Source organism: Python bivittatus, unplaced genomic scaffold, assembly GCF_059951505.1.
Source record: "Python bivittatus isolate LINGU-HERP-01145 unplaced genomic scaffold, Pbiv_v1 ctg000080_np1212, whole genome shotgun sequence".
NCBI classification, from domain to species: Eukaryota; Metazoa; Chordata; class Lepidosauria; order Squamata; family Pythonidae; genus Python; species Python bivittatus.
In genome coordinates, this window is record NW_028277035.1 from 75,061,244 (window position 1) to 75,079,375 (window position 18,132).

An 18,132-nucleotide genomic window follows, 5' to 3' on the forward strand; every position below is an offset into this window, starting at 1 on the left:
TACTTTTTCCCTCTGCTTGTAATGATGCTATGTTTTTTTGAAGAGGGAAATCTAGGGTAAACAATGACATACATGACTGTGGCTTCTGCTTCTGAAATCAGAATCGTGCCACACATAAAGAAACCTCTACTAGCAAAATAATACTGCCTTACATCCCTCTTTTTATTTCATAAAGGAAAAGCAAGAATAAAGAGAAATAAATTTAAATTAAATTAGCACAGAATTATGCATTTTAAGATGACAAAACAAGAAAAGTATTACATATAAATGGAACAAGCATATTAACTTTAATAATTTTCCTGTTATGTAATATTTAAATCTTTAATTCTGAGGAAAATTTTAGGGATTTTCTGAAGGCCACATTTCAAAGTTTGGATTAGTTATAAAACCTTACATTGAGAGGACAAAATGCTTGCTGATGAACCTCCCTTCCTTTGGATATCAGATTGATATGGAATATATAGGCAGTCAATAAATTAATGTATGAATGGCTCAGTCAGCAATAAAAAAAGAAATGTATGCAAGCGATTCGATTTCTGAGGGAAACTGAGAAGAAGCAAGCTCTTTTTCTGAGATGCTAATTTGATGGCATATTCTTTCCTCTCTGTGATTTGTGGATTCAAAGTGTCTTCCTGATCTTGATGACAAGGTTTTCTGACTTAATGTCTCTAGAAGCATTTCTAATTTTGAACTGCAGTTTCTGCAACAGATGAAGATATTCACAAGTAAGCATGTATTGCAGTAGATGGGACAAATGTAACTGCCATAAATCAGAAGGGGGCTGATTATGCATTTTAATAAAACATGTTAGTTGGAAAAGGAGCTACCAGGTTCCTTCTGATTTTTTGCCACCATAGGCTGACATGGCTTTCCTCTTACAATCTCATAAGAGATCACTGATAATGAAATCTTGAGATGGTAGAAATCTAAAAATTTGCTGCTCATTAACCACCTGAATTCTTTAAAAGCATTACAAGATTGCTAATTTGAAATTAGTCTACATCCATGATGCAATTCTGTGATGGTGATGGGGCGTACACCCAGTGTATCTAGCACTGCTTCCAGAGTAACCTTGAATAATGCAGCTTCGTAGGTGGTGACACAGGAAGAGCAAATGTTGACACATTTCTCAACTAACAGAAAACCTGATTGAAAAGAGTACTCTAGAGGCTGTGGTGGCTAATGGAGTATATATGTGAGTGTTGGCACGCACCCACCCCTACTTTTTTGTAGGTAGTTTCCAGAGGGGCAAGGCAGAGTAATCACATAGTCCCGAGATCAAGGCGTGGGCACGTCTTCTCTCCATTAATGCTCCAGCGGGGCTGAAGAGGAGGTGGGAAAGGTGGGCTCGTTCCTCCTTCGGTAACGCTGACGTTACCCATCGGCCGGGCCCCCTCTCTTGCTTGGTACACGTGGGCGACTGAGGGGGCACTAGGCAAGACGCGAGCCAGGTGACACGCTCTTCGGGATAAATCCGGCGCAGGCGTGACAGGCGGGCGACAGTTTGAGGCACCTTCGCGCGAGGGGGTGAGCAACTTCAGAGACACGGCAGGCTCCCCCGCGCCCTCTTCCGAGTGACTCCCACACTTCTTCCCCTTTTGGGGCGCAGACACACGAACACAGCCGGCGCGGGGGAGGGCGAAGCGCGTGCCCCCGCTGCCCCCCACTTTCGCCGGGGGAGGGACCCGACCCGCGCCGGCCACCCGCTCGACTCGCAGCGGCAGGCGGCTGAACTGAGGCGGGGTCACATGCTGGCCTTGTGGGTGGCCAGGCGCCGCCCAAACGACGACGACGACGACGACACGCTCCTCTCGGTTCTTCCACGGAATCGGGGCGACCTACGCGCTTCGCCGAGGGAGCCATTCCCCGCCGCCGCCGCGACTGACGGGCTTGAGGGGGTGCGCGTGGGGGGTGCACGTTCCCCTTCCCTCGCGCCAGCGGAGCCCAAGGCCGAGCTGCCCGGATTGGCCGGGGAGGGCCGCGAGCTCCGCCCGCTGTAGCCGTGCTTGCTTGGCTTGGAGGGAGGGGAGAAGAGCGGGGCTGCGCTCCCTGCGCTGCCTAGTCTGGAGCGGGAGCCTGGCAGCGGCAGGAGCGGCGGCGGCGGCGGCTGCTGAGGAGCAGCCGGAGCCTGCTGGTCTGAGGAGTCAGCCCCGTTGCCTTCCGCTCCGGGTGCGCGAGGCGAGGAAGGGGCCCGTCTCCACCGATCCATGACCATGGGCGACAAGAAGAGCCCGACCAGGTGAGGAGGGAAAGGAAGTAGGGGCGCTTCGCGGAGCGGGCTAGAAAGAGAGGGCTTCTCCTAAGATGGAGGGAGTGTGGAAAGGGAATAGAAAGGAGTATGCGCGGGTGCCAGCTAGAGCACCCACCTCCGCCTTATGCTCTGGGGAGGCGCTGTGTGTGGGGACTAGGCCACAGAGTGGTAGTAGTGGTGGTGGTAGAGGAGGGGGCTTTTAAGATGGAGGAAGTGGGTAAGGAGGAGAGCTTATTTGTTTGCCTGCCTGCCTCCCTCCCAGCCAGGTACAGAAAACTCCTTTTTCAATGGTGTTGGGTGGAGAGGAGGAAAAGCTGGGGCTCCTTGTGTGGTAAGATGTAGGGGGGGAGGCTGCATTCTGTGCCCAGGGTTGCTCTTAAGATGGAGGGAGTGTGTAAAAGCAAAGCGGAGAGCAAATGTTTGTGTTCCTCTCTGTGTATGTATGTGTGTCGGTGCCAGGGCTAATCTGGTGTTAGAGCAGCTATGGCGGCTCCTCACTCTCTTTCACACACATACATCTCCTCACACTGACTTCTTCCAGACAAAGGGAGATTTAACAAGGTAAAAGAGACAGACAGACAGACAGACAGACAGAGGGGGCGCATGGAGGGACACGCCTACAATCCTTTAAAGTACAATTAAGCTCCCCCTCCCCATAAAAAAGAGGGAGGGTTTCAAGCCCTCTCAGATGCCTTCCACCATCCTTCTTTTCCCTTCCCTTCCAGATTCAGTGGTACTCCGTGTTGAGTGAAAATCGATTGTCTTGGAATTGAAGATTGAGAGGAAATGTTATCCTTTCCTCTCTCACTCAGGGATATAGTAATGGGGGAAGGCAGAATATGTATCTAGTGAGAGTAAAGCACAGTGTGGTTTCAGGTTTATAGATGTTTTGCACCTCTTTCTGCTTCCCCTCCCTTTTACCTCTTTCCAAAAATGTGATTACTTTTTTGGCCAGAGAAAAGAAAAAGCAGCAGGCAAGCAGAATGTAACGTGAAATAGCCTTGTTTTATTATCTTGTTTCTAACATGTTTTATTTCTTCTCTTCTTTTTTACCCTTCTTCAAATATGCACTTCTCAAGACCCAAAAGACAAGCTAAACCTGCAGCTGATGAAGGTTTTTGGGATTGTAGTGTCTGCACCTTTAGGAACAGTGCTGAAGCCTTTAAATGCAGCATATGTGATGTCAGGAAAGGCACCTCTACAAGGTACATGGCCATGTTGAAATATGAATATTTATCTCCATTCTTAATTGTAACAAAGTTGACTTGTTGATTTACCGTAGTGAAATAACTTGGGGGGGGGGTTAAACTTGGTATTTTGTGTTGTGACCTTTCAATAAAATTGAATATTTTGTAAGGGTATAATAAATATTTGATATTGTTTGTAACATGGCATGTTTATAAGTAAAAAGTTGCTGGGCATTTCTTGGGTCATTCAGATGTGATTGGAAGCTTGTGTTTTTCTGTGCCATTTTGGTTTCAAGAATGCTGCTGAATAGAATAAGCTGTGGTAAGAGAAAGGGGTATTAGCATCTTCTGTGAATGTATTCAATTTTCAGTATATTTGGGTGTGGATTTGTATGGCATAGTAAGAAAAGAGCATAAACATTCAGGTTTGTGTGTTGAGTTCTTTTTTTTTTTTTTAAAGTATAGTGGCTGTTCTATGTAAAATGCCAGAGCTTAGTAGAAAGCCAATGTCTTCCAAAATAACATAAAGTATAAACATTAGATACAAAAGTATATGACATTTGCAGAAGTGCTGTAGAAATAACATAGATTTATGAGAACTGGGGTGTCCTCTCTTTTCTGATTAAGTTATCCAGATTGTTGGAAATTATTTCAAAGGACTGAAACTGTTGTTGGTATTTCTTTCAGGTAGTTAAGTTGAGAAGTTAGCTATCCTGTATCCTCACCGTATTTTTTTTTTTTTATGTTGCAAGTATTGTCATATGTCGTTGCAGGCTTTTTATGTTAATTTCTGTAGGAATAACTACTTATATGAGTTTAAAAATGGTAGACAGCAGGTTATTTTGGGAGTTAAGTGTCTTTGAACAGTTGTATTCACAATATTTGGACATTTACTTTAATCCAAGAAAATCCTTCTACATGAGTGATACTTTCTGTGACATGAGGGCATTTCTTTGGTGTCATCTGAATTCATTCCTGTACATAGTACCTTTATCTTTGCAAGTCCTACATTGTTCTAAACAGTACTGATTTTACCTTGTGAGAGTTAATAAATATTGTAGGGAGGCTTTAGTATTGTCATTGAATCCACCTGTGGCTCTTGCTTTCAAACCTGTTGATATTCATTTGCTCCTTTATGAAAAACATTTGTAAGACTAGCATTTTTTAGACTGTATTTAACAGGGATAGACAACCAGCAGCTTTTAGGATGGATACATTCTATGTTTGTGTTCACACTGCATGATTGAGACATCTCTTCCTCCAATCAAGAAAATCACCTTTGTATGCTGATACCATATGTCACAGGTTGTCTGGATCTATCATGCGGTTTTTCTTTTAGCTTTAACTGCTACAAAGGAGGCTGGGAGGCTATCACTTCCAACTACACTTTCTTTTTTATTCCCCACACCCACCCTGCTTTGGTGTTTTGTTTCAATTACAGTATGACTTGGTTCCACCATGATAGATTCTGGAGAAGTGCTTATCCACCCTCACCTCTTTCTGCCTCTTTCACACATTCCTTGCATGGCTGTGGAGGAGCCTACTGAGGAGGTGGACAAGAGTTTTCACAGGGTCTCTCTGACTGGCTTTGCCTCAGGAATGAGAAAAGTCAACTAATTCCCCAGTAAGTAGGGGGGTTTTGACACACACAGAACAGTTGACTAGGGAATGAATATGGTCCTTACAAGTTTGTGTCTGTTAGGGGCAATATCTAACCCCCTTTGGGATAGTCCAATGAGTCATTTGTACAGGGTAGAGAATTCACGTGAAATACTTACCCCTTCATCCCATGATGCATTTCAATGTACTGCATGTACAGGACTGCTGTGTCAACTTTCTCCATAGTACTTTTTAGAGTGTTATAAGCATTGTCTTGTGTGTTTAATTTGTTTTAAGTTGTGATTTCTCTGTGCATTAGATATACTTGCAGTGTTTGAGATCGATAACTGTAAGCCTTTACTATAAGGCTGGACAAACTTTATTATGGGGATTTCATTCTCATGAGCAATTGCATTTATGAAGTAAAACAAACTTCAAGCCCTCCCATATTACAGCTGATGAAATGTTTCCTTGGGAGATGTAGAAGTTGAGTACCTCATCTGTATAAATAACTTAAGATATTTACTAGTTAAGTATCAACTTTTTCCTCAGTAGAAAACAGTCTAACCAATAACATAGTGGAGGATGATTTTAAATTACATAATTCCATCTATTTAACTCTGTCATAAATTATACATAAATAATTGAAGACTTTCAACAAAAGCATAGTTGCAATTTTTACAACTGATTTTAAAGCTAGAAGACTGTTTATTTACTTTTGTAAATGTCCTACAAAAAGACTTAATGTGAACCTACCATGACGGGTTCCAAGTCCTCTGTGTCTTTATTAGTATAATGCATTCAGTATATTTTTTTGATATAAAACAAGTTAAAGTAACATAATTATTTACAGTGGTATCCATGATATTTCATATACTTTTAACTATCATAGAGTGAAACTGAATATTGCAAACAGTTTAAATAACAGTATCTACATGAACTTTAGATTGAATTCTTGGTTGTGTCTTGGAATTATGAGTTACTGTATATGACGTACGTTGGTGTCTAGGGGAATTTTTAATTTTTTTTAATAGACACTTGAAGTACAAAAATGCCACACTGGTTGACTATTACTCAGAATATTTACATCTAATGCAACAGTTGGTTTATGTGCTTTCATATAGAAAATGTGCCTGCTAGGATAATTTAAGACCTCATTCAGCCCCTCAATAATAATAGCAATCTTTAACAAATTAAGTGATATTAATGAGTTAGAGACAGAAAATTTAGGATTGTGAAATTGAATTGGTAGAAACACTTTTTTACCCCTTTCCTCCAAAATTGTACAGAGAAGTTAATGTGCCTTTACGTATTTGATTTGTGACCCACCTTTCTTACAGGACTCCCAGGTGGTATGCATAGAATTCCCTTCTTGCACCTGTGCCTCCCCCGCCCCGCTGGTTGATTATGCTGGAATTTTAGAAATCCCTGAAGATTGGGTAGTGATATTGTCCATAAATTGAGCATTGTATAATTCCTGTGTAGCATTTGGAGGAAGAGGGGTAGAGGGATATGTTGTGAATGAAGGATGGACAAATGGCTTGTACCTAAATCTGAATTGAAGTTCGAGTTGCTATTTATGTCAGGTAGTAGTGCTAGGCTATATGAATTAGAGCAGTCAGCTGTACTAAGGAGTGCATGAAAATACTTCTTATCCCTTGTAATATTTTGTTGTGCTTTTCATATTCCTGTATCAATAATGAGGGATTGATGCAGGACACACATTGTGGACCTGATCACTTCTGTATTGGTTTGCTATAGTTTTATATAGTTTTCTATGATTGCTTATAGATTTTGAATGGAGTTATGAGAGTTGTTCTGTATTGATAATCTAACTTCAGCAATATCTAATACATCTTTGATATGTTGGTGTGTTGGTGTTCATGACTAAAAGTGAAAACCTCACTTGGTTTTTTTACTCAAATTCTGCAGTATTCTAATAAGTCTAAGATAAAATAATGATTAAAATAATGTTTTGTTATATCAATATGGCAAAGGAATATTATTTATGAAGTTACATCCCTTTACAAGTTTCTGATTATCTGATGCATTTTAAATACCAGAAACATATTTAAATACTTCCATTCAGACATGTAAGTATGTTATTAATCTAAAATCAAAGATAATTTTTGCATTTTCATTGTATTTTTAAAATATACAGTACAACAGCAGTGATATGCTAAAATGATAAACACCAAAAAAAAAAATAGAAAAAGGAAAGCACCCTTATTCCCTATCTATTTTAGATAAGACTGCAGTAGTAAGTTACTCCATTACACTGCAGAATATTAGGCTTCACAATCAAGAATATGAAGAGAACAAGAATAAGTCAGAACTTTAAGGAGGTAATAGAAGGACAGAGAGTTGAAAAGCTTTGGAGACACTGGTGCTTATCACTCTAGACTTTCACCTTGTTTTCTGGAGCTTGAAAATACAGTATTGTAAAAATATTTGAAATTTCTGAAAGCTGCATAAATATTTCAGGAGTTAGCCATGTATATGAGCTAGAAATTACTTTGGATCTTAAAATTTCCAACAATTTTTAAGGCTCTTTGTATTTTTAAAAATTACTATTTAATACTCAGTGGTCCAGGGTTCATATGTTTGAATATGATAGGAGCAAAGAATGTGGTATGTGCAAAGAACAGCTTTTAGTTTCAACTTTATTTTGGATATACTTCTATTGTTAATATTGTTTGGCAGGTGAATGGATAATAGTAAAAATTTTAATCACAAAAACATGTCTCTTATTTATCTTTCCAGAGTTTGTATCTTTCAGTGTTCTTAACTAATATCAAGTATGTCTAAAGAGATAAGAGTGCTTGGGGATTGGGAGAAGTGGCTAAAGATAAGTTACCAGTGAGCATAGGAAAAATATGAAAACCTAGGGGGGAAAAAAGAAACTTTTTCTACATTTCCTCTATGACTTCATATCTGTAGTTCTTGTTTGTTCTAAAATTTGGATTCCCCTTCCACTTGGTGAACCATATTGTACTGCTAGACATTTCTTCCTGCAAATTAACATTGAATTAATGCTTATATTTATGTTGGCTGGATTTGGTTATTGTTAGTAAATAATATTTTACTATCACGGTGGTATAACTAGTGAGAAGATTTTTTCTTTGCATGTTGATATATATTAATAGCAGTTTCTTTTGTTTTGAATACATTGATTTAATGCAGTATTTTTATGCTTGTATCGTATTATGCTTTGAATATGGTAGCTTTAAGCATATGCAATATATAGTGCAGTATTTCTCAACCTTGGCAACTTTAAGCTGTGTGGACTTCAGCATCCAACTGGGAGTTGAAGTCCTCACAGCTTAAAGTTGCTAACATTGAGAAACAGATATAGTGAGTGAATTAAGACCATTATTAGGACTGATTATAGTACACCTAGAGATACATGTGTAAACATATATTTTTAATTGACTGTAGCCTAGTACTTTGGTAAGTCCCATATGCTGGTTCCAAAGTACAAGATAAAATCAATAATTCTGTTCATTTAGATAGTTCCATCATTATATAATGTAAGAAAAAATGAGGGCACTTCCCCAGAACCTTAGAGGACAAATTCAGTAATTGAGATCAGGCTGGAAACAAAGGGAAACACTGAATGGCTGTTTCTTAGTCACATACCCTCCTTCCTGTTCTCTGAATCTTGAAGGCAGAGTGCTTCCCAACAGATGCTTTAGCTTCAGGAGTTAAGAAACTATCCACATGAAGCCATTCAGCTAATCTCCACTGATAAAGTGGAGAAAGCAGCAGCTGATGGCATTGTTCAAAATTGAAACATCAACCCAGTATGTGTCATAGAATTGCTGTATAATTATCTAAAATTTATTATGGGGGAGAACAATTCTTTTTAAGGAATGTTTATTTTATAGGTGGAGATAAATTAAGTAGAGTTGTTTATAGGTAAGAAATAAAACTTTGGGAAAGGTGGAAGAAATAATTTAATAGTATATACATGGTATTTTTTTCATATTGGCACCATTCATTTTTTGGATTGGGGCCCTCAATACATCACTCAAAGACCAATATGTCTTTGATCCCAAACAAACTTACACACCCTTTCTTTATGTAGAATTAGCACTTTTGGATTTAGTTATAGATAGATATATAGCAATCATGAGAACAAAAGTTCAGTGGAGTAAAGATTAGTATAATGGAGAAGCATGTGAATTAAAATATAAAGTCCATGTGCATTTTTTAAAAAGTGAACTTTAACCAAGAATTAAATCTTCCATTTTGTTCCTTGCAGATTTAATTTTTGTTTTTTAAAAAATCAAGCTAAAGTTTAAACATATTTTCTTCTTCATGTTTCTTTCACATGACAACTTGTTCCATAACCTAAGGGGAAAAAAATCTCCCCTCTCCTGGATGCTACCTCCATCTCTTAATCCTAAAGTGCTCCTTTATATAAGAAAGATTTTTTTCCAACTATTTTCTTCATTGAAGTTTGTTACGGGAAAATTTTTGTAGAGGCAGGAAAAATACCTTTTTCGCAGATTTTTATAACAACAAAAGTAACTGCACTACTGTGCCCTGAAGGTTGATAGGCTATATATATTAAAACCTACACAACCCTCTTAGTAGTATAAAGTGTTGCTTTGAAAATGCTCCCTTCAGATAACATTAGAAGCATCCCAACACGTTCCTAGGAGGTTGTTCTCTTCTATACCTATACCTAGTCTGGATATATGCATAGGTACATATCTATGGTGCCATTCCTTTTTGGGATAAGCAGTATTATACAAAGTGCAGGAAAAAAAGTGAGAGGTAATGGGAAAAAGGAAATTAAAGGCAGGAAATAACAGAAAAGGAAATATAGCTAAATCTAGTTTATACCTCTCCATGCCTTTTCATCCCTGCTTCCACCATATCTGCTTATACCCATTCAGTCAATGCTTTTTGTTCTTTAGACTTCTCATTTTTTTCTTTTTCAGTCTTCCCTTTTTTCTCAACCCACTCACTTTTTTCACGTATTCAAGATTCATTCATTCTATCTGACTCCCCTCACTGTACTACTTTTGCACTGATCATTCAATTTTCTATTCAATTTCTCTTCATTCATTCATCCATTCTTGACTCTTATTTGCTCCTGTTTTACCAGGCACACTTCTTAAGTAACTCATTTCCATTGCAATTTACTTTTGTTTTTCCTGACATACCCAGTCTCACCTCCATGAAGTAAAATGGGCAGAAGCACACACTCATATATGGCCATTTTAATTTCTTTAGAATATTCCTTCTTTCCAACACATACAGCCCTGTACCATTCTACCGCCATTTGTGCATCTTACAATTTCTCCATCCATTTCCCCATCTTTAGTAAACATTGTGCTAAGGCTCACAAATGTATCTATTTGCTATATAATTTATCGCCATTTATGTGTAACTTGCAACCATTCACTTCAGTTTCCTTGTTGGTCGCAGCTATCTTGGCCTTTGATTCTTTAATTTTCAGATCTGTACTTCTCATTGTGTCATGCCGTTTATTTAACATTTGCTGTAAATCTTTTGGGTTCTTAGACACTAATGCAGCATAACCTCATACAAAAGTACACATATGTTATTGTCTTTGACCAGCACATCTCTGATGTCACCATAAGCATTCTTTAATCTACAAATACATTAAACAGCCAAAGGGACATCACATATCCTATTCTTGCTCCCTTGTTAGTGTTGCAACGTTTGCTAAACATTCTAGTTATTGTCATGCATGTTTTACTTATGCTACTCTTATCACATTCAATAGACAACCTTCAGTTCTATGTTTATCTAAAATGTTCCATAATTCAAGTATGTTCATTTTGTCATACACTTTCTCTAAATCAGTAAATGTATAATAAACTTTCTTACATTCATATATTTCTTAATAACTTGCTAAATAGCAAAATCTGGTGTTTCCTTTCCATCTAAATTCTGCTAAGCACTTTCCCACATATACTTAAAAAGCTAATCCCCCAGTAGTTTTTGTACTCAGTCTTTCTACCTTTCCCTTTGGAAGAATGCCATTATTATTGCCTTACATCAGGCATGTATGCAATCTTCACACATGTTAAATAAATCACCTGTTTGCTGCAATAATTTAACAGTTCGCCAACCAACAGTTCATCAGTATCTGCAGCAATATCATTTTCCAGCATTCTCACAGCTTTTATTACTTATTTTTCATCAGTCTTTTCTTGGACACATATAGCAATCTGTTCTTCATAATATTATCATTCCCATACATATGTCTAAAATGCTCCTTCTAGCACTTAATCATTTTTATTTTCAATTACATTCACTCTGCTGGAGGTTCCTTGTTTAGCCCCTTTCTCTCATTTCCTAAACATACTGCATTTTGTTGGCCACTTTTAATTATAACCATTCCTTGCTCTCTGACTACACTTTTGTAACTATTTTTCTCTATATTCAATAACTTTCATCAATTTTGCAGAAATCATATTCTTATATATTAACTGTTTTCTCATCCACAACCTCTTTCACTTCATCATTCTCCCAAGTATCCTTTATTTTCCTTCCCATTAGCACAACTCTGGCATAATTCATTTCACTTTCCATTCTTATTTTTGGGAGATTAGTCAGTCTTCTAATACTTTTTCATACAGGGGTCATACTTTATCTTTAGTTGTTCTACTTTCACTCTAGTTTCTTTCACTTCTTTCTTGTTCTTCTATGTCCATTTTTTCCAGAGATCCACTTACGATATACCAAATAATAGTACATGCCATATTCAAAACTTAACATTTTTATCATTCGCTATTTTTATAGTCTTTTCACAATAAGGTCTGAAATCAGTGAGGCTTTTCAGTTGATTCATGTTCAATGTCCATGCAAGTAAAGACATACTTAAAGTATATTTGAAAGAAGTGGACCTTTTTCTAAATGATACACACAAATCATCATTCTAATCTCTTCTAGGATCTCTGAATAGCCATGTGCTTTTTGTGTGTTTCCACCCATTCATGCCATATATGAGAATAATTCTCCCCATCCCCCCACCAAGTACATCATCATGGCTGTGGCCCATTGAGACTTTCACATAATGCTTTTAGTAAAGGAAGAAAATAGTCCAGATTACTACTGTACCATATGCAGCATTCCTTGATAAAGTAAGAACAATACAGATCAGTTATGGCACATTTTGGCCATTATGCCACAAGGGTAAAAAAAAGCCCAGTTTGACTCCAAACATTCTCTTGCTGTTCTATACAAGTTTATATTTCTAATCTAGAAACTACCTTGCAATCCAATGTACTGTTTCTGGTGTCTCATTTAACTAAGAGGTATATGCAGTGTCTTCAGTGGCATAGGAGTACTACTTCAAAATGCAGATAGTTCATCCTACTCTAAGAAGTTGGCCCCTAAATCAAAAACACATTATTTTCCTTTAAGACCTTGTTGCTTCAACAGGTTGTTTGTTGACTCTGTTACCTTGTGGTAAAGCAATAAATAGACAGGAAGTCATTTTTTAAAAATGCCTTTCTTTCACTTATATGAACATTTCATGGTTCTGTGAGACTAATCAGAAAAGTATAGAATATGTCTTCTGGGAATCTAAATAGAATTTCATGTGATTCCTTTATAGGAAGAAGAAACCAGCCAAGTGACCTGAAAGCAGTAGTCTTATGCTGGGTCATTTGATTGGAAAACTATGTGTCAAGTATTTTTATTTAGACTTAGTCATTGTATGTCTCTTTTTTCAGAGTATAATGCTTACAAATGATGAAACTCAGAAATCTACTTCATGAGCTTATAAGTGGTTCTATATGTCATTGGGTCTCTTGAAAAATGTAGGTCATTTGGAAAAGTGTATGTTTCTTTTATAACAAGTAGATTTGACCTATGGTAGAATATCACAGGTTAGGTATGCAAGTTCCATTCACCTATACTAGATACAGTTTTGCAATTTACAACAAACATAATCCATTTCATTTTAAAAAGAAGGCATATTTTAGAAAACAAATGGACTGTATTTTGCTAAATAGTAAACAGAAACATCAATCTAGCTTTTACCAAAATAGCTAAGAAAAAAAATCTGATGTGGCTATGAGGTTGTAATATAAAGCTTAATTCTATGATTGTGTGTTTGCTACATTATCTCAAACTTGTTTAGCAAATGAATTTATATATAAAGTGTGATATTTTCAAAGCAGGTTTCTGAGAGAATATAAAATAACACAACTAAAACAGAATCAAAATAACAGAAAAAAGTTCTGATGAGTCAGCACAGTCACAAAGTCTCCCTCCTAGAAAGTTGTTCTTTTGAGTGTTACAAAACAGATCATTTTTGCAAACATTTTTATTACGTAAAGCACCCAGAGTTGTCTGGATTTGAGCTTTCTTTAAGTCTATGTAAATAAATCAATCAATAAAGATGGAGTGGGCAAAGGCTCTCCTGGCCATGGCCCTCACCTGCCTATCCAGCAATAGCCATGAATCCAGGAGGACCTCTGCTCTCCCAGGAAAAATGCCACCCCTTCAGAGATAACAACAGAGCTGACAAGACCTCAGTGTACAAATAGCAACTTGGTCTTGCTTGGGTTTAGTTTCAGACTGTTACTTCCCAACCAGACCCTAAAAGTCCCCAGATCTTGGGACAATGTTTTGACTATTAATGCTGCACCCTGAACTGACAGATGGCCTCTCCCAGAGGCTTAATGGAGATGTTGTAAAGTAGAGGAGAGAGGATTGAACTCTGGAGCATTCCACATATTAGAGGCCATTGAACTACCTTTTCTGCCCTGTAAACATTGACTGGAACCACCCACTGAGGAAGGAGTGGAACCACAGTGCCCCAATCCACAACCTCTGCAAGTGGCCTAGAAGGATACCATGGTTGATATCCAAAGGCCACCAAGAAGTCTAATAGGACCAGAAGGGGCATATTTCTCCCATCTAGGTCCTGACAAAGGTCATCTACTATTATGATGCTGCATCTGTTTCATGCACAGATCTAAACCCTGACTAAAAAGGATCCAGATAATCAGTTTTCTCTAGGGTACTTTGTAGTTGTCTTCCATCATCAATATTCCCTAAAAAGAGAAGGTTGTTGACAGGGCAAGATTTGTCTAACACAGCAGGATCCAGGAATGTCCTCTTAAAGAGCAGGCACAATACAGCCTCTTTCAGGGCAGTACCCCCTCCCACAATAAGACATTGATTACTTCCTCAGTCCAGCTGACTACACCACACTCAGTTTTCCACAAGTGAGAAGGGCATAGATCCTGTTCACAAAAACATTTTTGGGTGTAGATGTTAATTGTGTTCTGAGGCTATCATGCTTTATGATTTTATTAGAAGAACCTGTTGCTTATTTTGAAGGGCATATATATGATATATCACAGTGCTTAATTTAACATGTAGCATTATATAAACTTATTAATGTCTCTTGAAGTTTGTATAAATAAGGAACCCAACACTAACTTCAGCATTCTCCTCAGGCTTTATTTAGAAATATGCTTGGATGTAGTGAGATTTCAGTTTTCATGGCTGTGTCTCCAGAACAGGGATTTGACTCTTGTTGGATAGAAATGTCCAGAGTAGCTTGCATTCTGTTATATGAATAATAAAGATCTAGATTGCTGCTTCAGCATTACCAACATCATGTTTCAATCATTTATTTTGTGATTTCTTACTATTGTTGCGGCTCCTTGTATGACTACACCCAATTCAAATCTATCTTTTGGTTGCCCCCTTTCTGAGCTATGCTTTTTCCTTGCTTGATTTCATTCCAATATCTGGAATGAGCATCTGGATTGATACTTTGACAATGGACATCTCATACTTTTCCAGGTTTAATTTGACACGAGGACAAATATTGTATAATTACAGTGGACTTGTCTTTTAAAAAAGAAGAAAAATACTACCCCCCCTCCTTGAATTCATTAGGTTATAACTGAAGTAAGTATACATAGGATTTGCAGATTAATTAGCAATTGGAACATGTACAAAAGTGTTGCTTTTTAGAAATGCCAAGAGAGCAACTACCTTTCTTTCAATTATTCCCAAACTGGCACTGACTAATTATATAAGCTTTACTGTTAAACATATTGCTGTATAAATTAAGTTCTGTTGTTGCATTTCTAAAAAATGTAACTGCCCAAGGGGAAAGACCTTGTTCTTAACTGAATGGGTGTGACTTCTGCACATAGCTACAAAAGGCGCATGTTCTCTCTGTGATTATTTTGGTTGCTTATATTACTTGAGTAAACTGTAATGTAGCACTCTTACTTCAGAAACTGATTGCCATGTGAGTACTTTCTCTCCCAGAGGTTTCAGTAGAATAGGCAATACTTTGGCAGACAGTAACCCTGTGTTAGGAGTCAGTTAACACATTCATTTGTCTTGATGGGATACTCAGAGTACATCACTAGCAGAAAACGGAAAAGCTTTCCTCTGAAATGCTAATCCTGTATATTAGCTGTCTTGCTCCTGTGTTATTACTGAGCCATTTTAAGTCCCATTGGGAGCAGCAAAGAAAAATAAGTAAATAACTTTGAAGTGTATATTATTTTGATGATACTATTTTGTTGCATATTAAAAACCCTTAAATAAATTGATACTTCATCCTTGTAAGCAGAATGAAATGAAAAAGACTTAATTCTAATAAGCCATACTGAACCACCAGATCCACAATTCTCAATCAGATGCCAATGAGACATGATTGTATTAACATTTTCCCACAAACTAATATAAAAAGATTACCACCACAGTTATTGGAGGTAATATATAACCATTGTGATTACAGTAGTAGGCATTACTAGTCTTATCTTTAATAAATTTATCTCACTCTTTTTTAAAGGTGCCCATGTGGTAACCTTCACTGCATCTTATGAACATCACTGCATCTTGTGAAAGTTAATTCCACAGTTCAGATTTGTGTGATACAAAGAATTGCTTCCTTTTATCTCTCTTGAATGTTCTACCATTTAGTTTCATTGGATAACTGGGATCTAGTATTATGAAACATAAAGAAAAACTAACAACATTTTCACCCCATTCTTATGCTTCTGTAATCACCTTTTCCGCTTTAGGAGTCCTAAACATAATTTTCCTCATAGGAGAGTGTTCTAGTTCTCTTACATTGTTTTGAATGCTCTTCTCCCAGGACTACAGTATGATGGTGTTTTTCATTTTTATTTATTCCTATTGATCAACAACATATAATTTTCCTTTTCAAAATAACAGCACACAGAGTCAGTGTTTTCATGGACATATCTGCTACTCAGTCAAGGTTCTGTTTCTAGTTAATCACTGGTACTTCAGACTACAACAGAGAATATGTATAGGTCATTTTTAATCTGAAAACATTTCACTATATGTTTCCAACATTTGAAGCTGTTAATTATCCCTTATTTATAAAATATGTACCCTAATTTTTTTTATTAAAAATGGTGCTAAAGCAAATTGTTTAGCCACCCAAAATAATTAAGAAACATTGACCTCTTCACTGTTCATCACTAGTTTTAGTTAATTTATTAACAAATTAAAAAGCATCAATACCAATAATACCAATACCCTGGGTATTCTATAGTTTTATCTGTCTGTCTGTATGTATGTCTCCTTTGCAGTAATTTTGAATAAAATATCATTATGCTAAGATGGCTTTGGTAGATATAATCCCTTGGTTTATGCACTGATATTCTAGACAAAATATTTATGATTTACAGGTTAACAAAATAAACAAAATCATAAAAATCAAAGTTGGCATGCCTTTGACAGTTATTTTTGAAATATCAGACTGGTAAACTGTCTATAAATTCTTTTAATGCATTCATATTGTTGCTGCATATTCAAAATGTTGCTGCAGAAAATAGTTTTATCTGTAATTTAAGTAGTTGCCATCTTTGAATATTTGATCCTTGAACTGTGTGTTGAGGTACTGACATTTATTTAAATTATGAATAGCATAGTAGATATCCTGATTTCCTTAAAATATATTTTCAGCCCTAAAAGTAAATCGGAATCAAGATTATATAGTCTTTTAGTACATAAAATATAACACTTGTTTCCCTTACTAATTTATGTATTGATTATTCAAATTTATATTCTATTTGAGTTGGGTTAACAAAGTAGGAAAGTTGCTTTGTATTTAATGAATTTCTTAGAGAAAATGAACTATAAAGTATAATTACACATATATATCATTTTTATCCTATTCTTTAATTTAAAAGCCTCCAGAGCAACTTAAGAGATAATTAAGCAGTCAGGGCAGCCCCTTTTCTCAGGTTTGCATGAAACAATTCTTAAAGCAGCCTTCCCAAACTTGTCCTTCAGATGTGATACATGAATAAAGCTATTGAAATTGGTTGGGCAAGTTTGGAGCAACAGCACAGCCCATATAAATGACACTGTCTTGAAAAAGGCTATATTAATGTTACTGTTAATATAGCAATCAGCTGGAGTGAGAACAGTACAGGTAGCCTGATAGAATGGCTACCACTAGTTGACATTTGAGGGAAAGCACTCTCAGCAGAGCCAATGAAGTAGCTCTCTTTGGATGAGACTAATTTCTATCTGTGAAAAATAAAAATACATTTCTCTTGAAAATTGATAGATTATGTGCCATCAAGTCGTTTTTGACTCCTAGCGACCACATAGATAGATTTTCTCCATGATGATCTATTCCTAACCTGTTCATTCAAGTCTCCCAATAGTGCACTCATTGCTACTATAACTGAGCCCATCCACCTTGCTGCTAGTCGTCATCTTCTTCCCTTCCACTTTTTCCAGCATTAGAGCTTTTTCCAGAGAGCTGGGTCTTCGCATAATGTGTTCAAAGTAGGATAATTTCAGCCTGGTCATTTGTGCCTTGAGTGAGAACTCTGGGTTGATTTGTTCAATGATCCATCAGTTTGTTTCCTTGGCTGTCCATGGTATTTCTCAGGAGTCTTCTCCAACAGCAAAGTTCAAAGACGTCAATACTCTTCCTATCATGCTTCTTTAAAGTCGTACTTTCACTCTAGTGTGTCACCAGGAACACCATGGCTTGCACAATTAGAGATAGATACATCACAGCATTGTAAACTAAAGTTCATTATCAGTAACTACATTGTAATGCCATAATATATCCACTTTATC

General features: G+C 37.2%; 1 protein-coding gene across 1 annotated transcript in view; it reads left to right on the forward strand.

Moving 5' to 3' along the window:
* Positions 1–2,115: 2,115 nt before the first annotated feature.
* RYBP (RING1 and YY1 binding protein) overlaps positions 2,116–18,132 on the forward strand; it is a 77,691-nt gene continuing 61,674 nt past the window's right edge. Inside the window, exons 1-2 of the mRNA XM_007436455.4 lie at positions 2,116–2,239; positions 3,331–3,456. Of these exons, the coding sequence (XP_007436517.1) occupies positions 2,208–2,239; positions 3,331–3,456 (158 nt within the window). The 5' untranslated portion in view covers positions 2,116–2,207. The remainder of the gene's footprint in view (positions 2,240–3,330; positions 3,457–18,132) is intronic.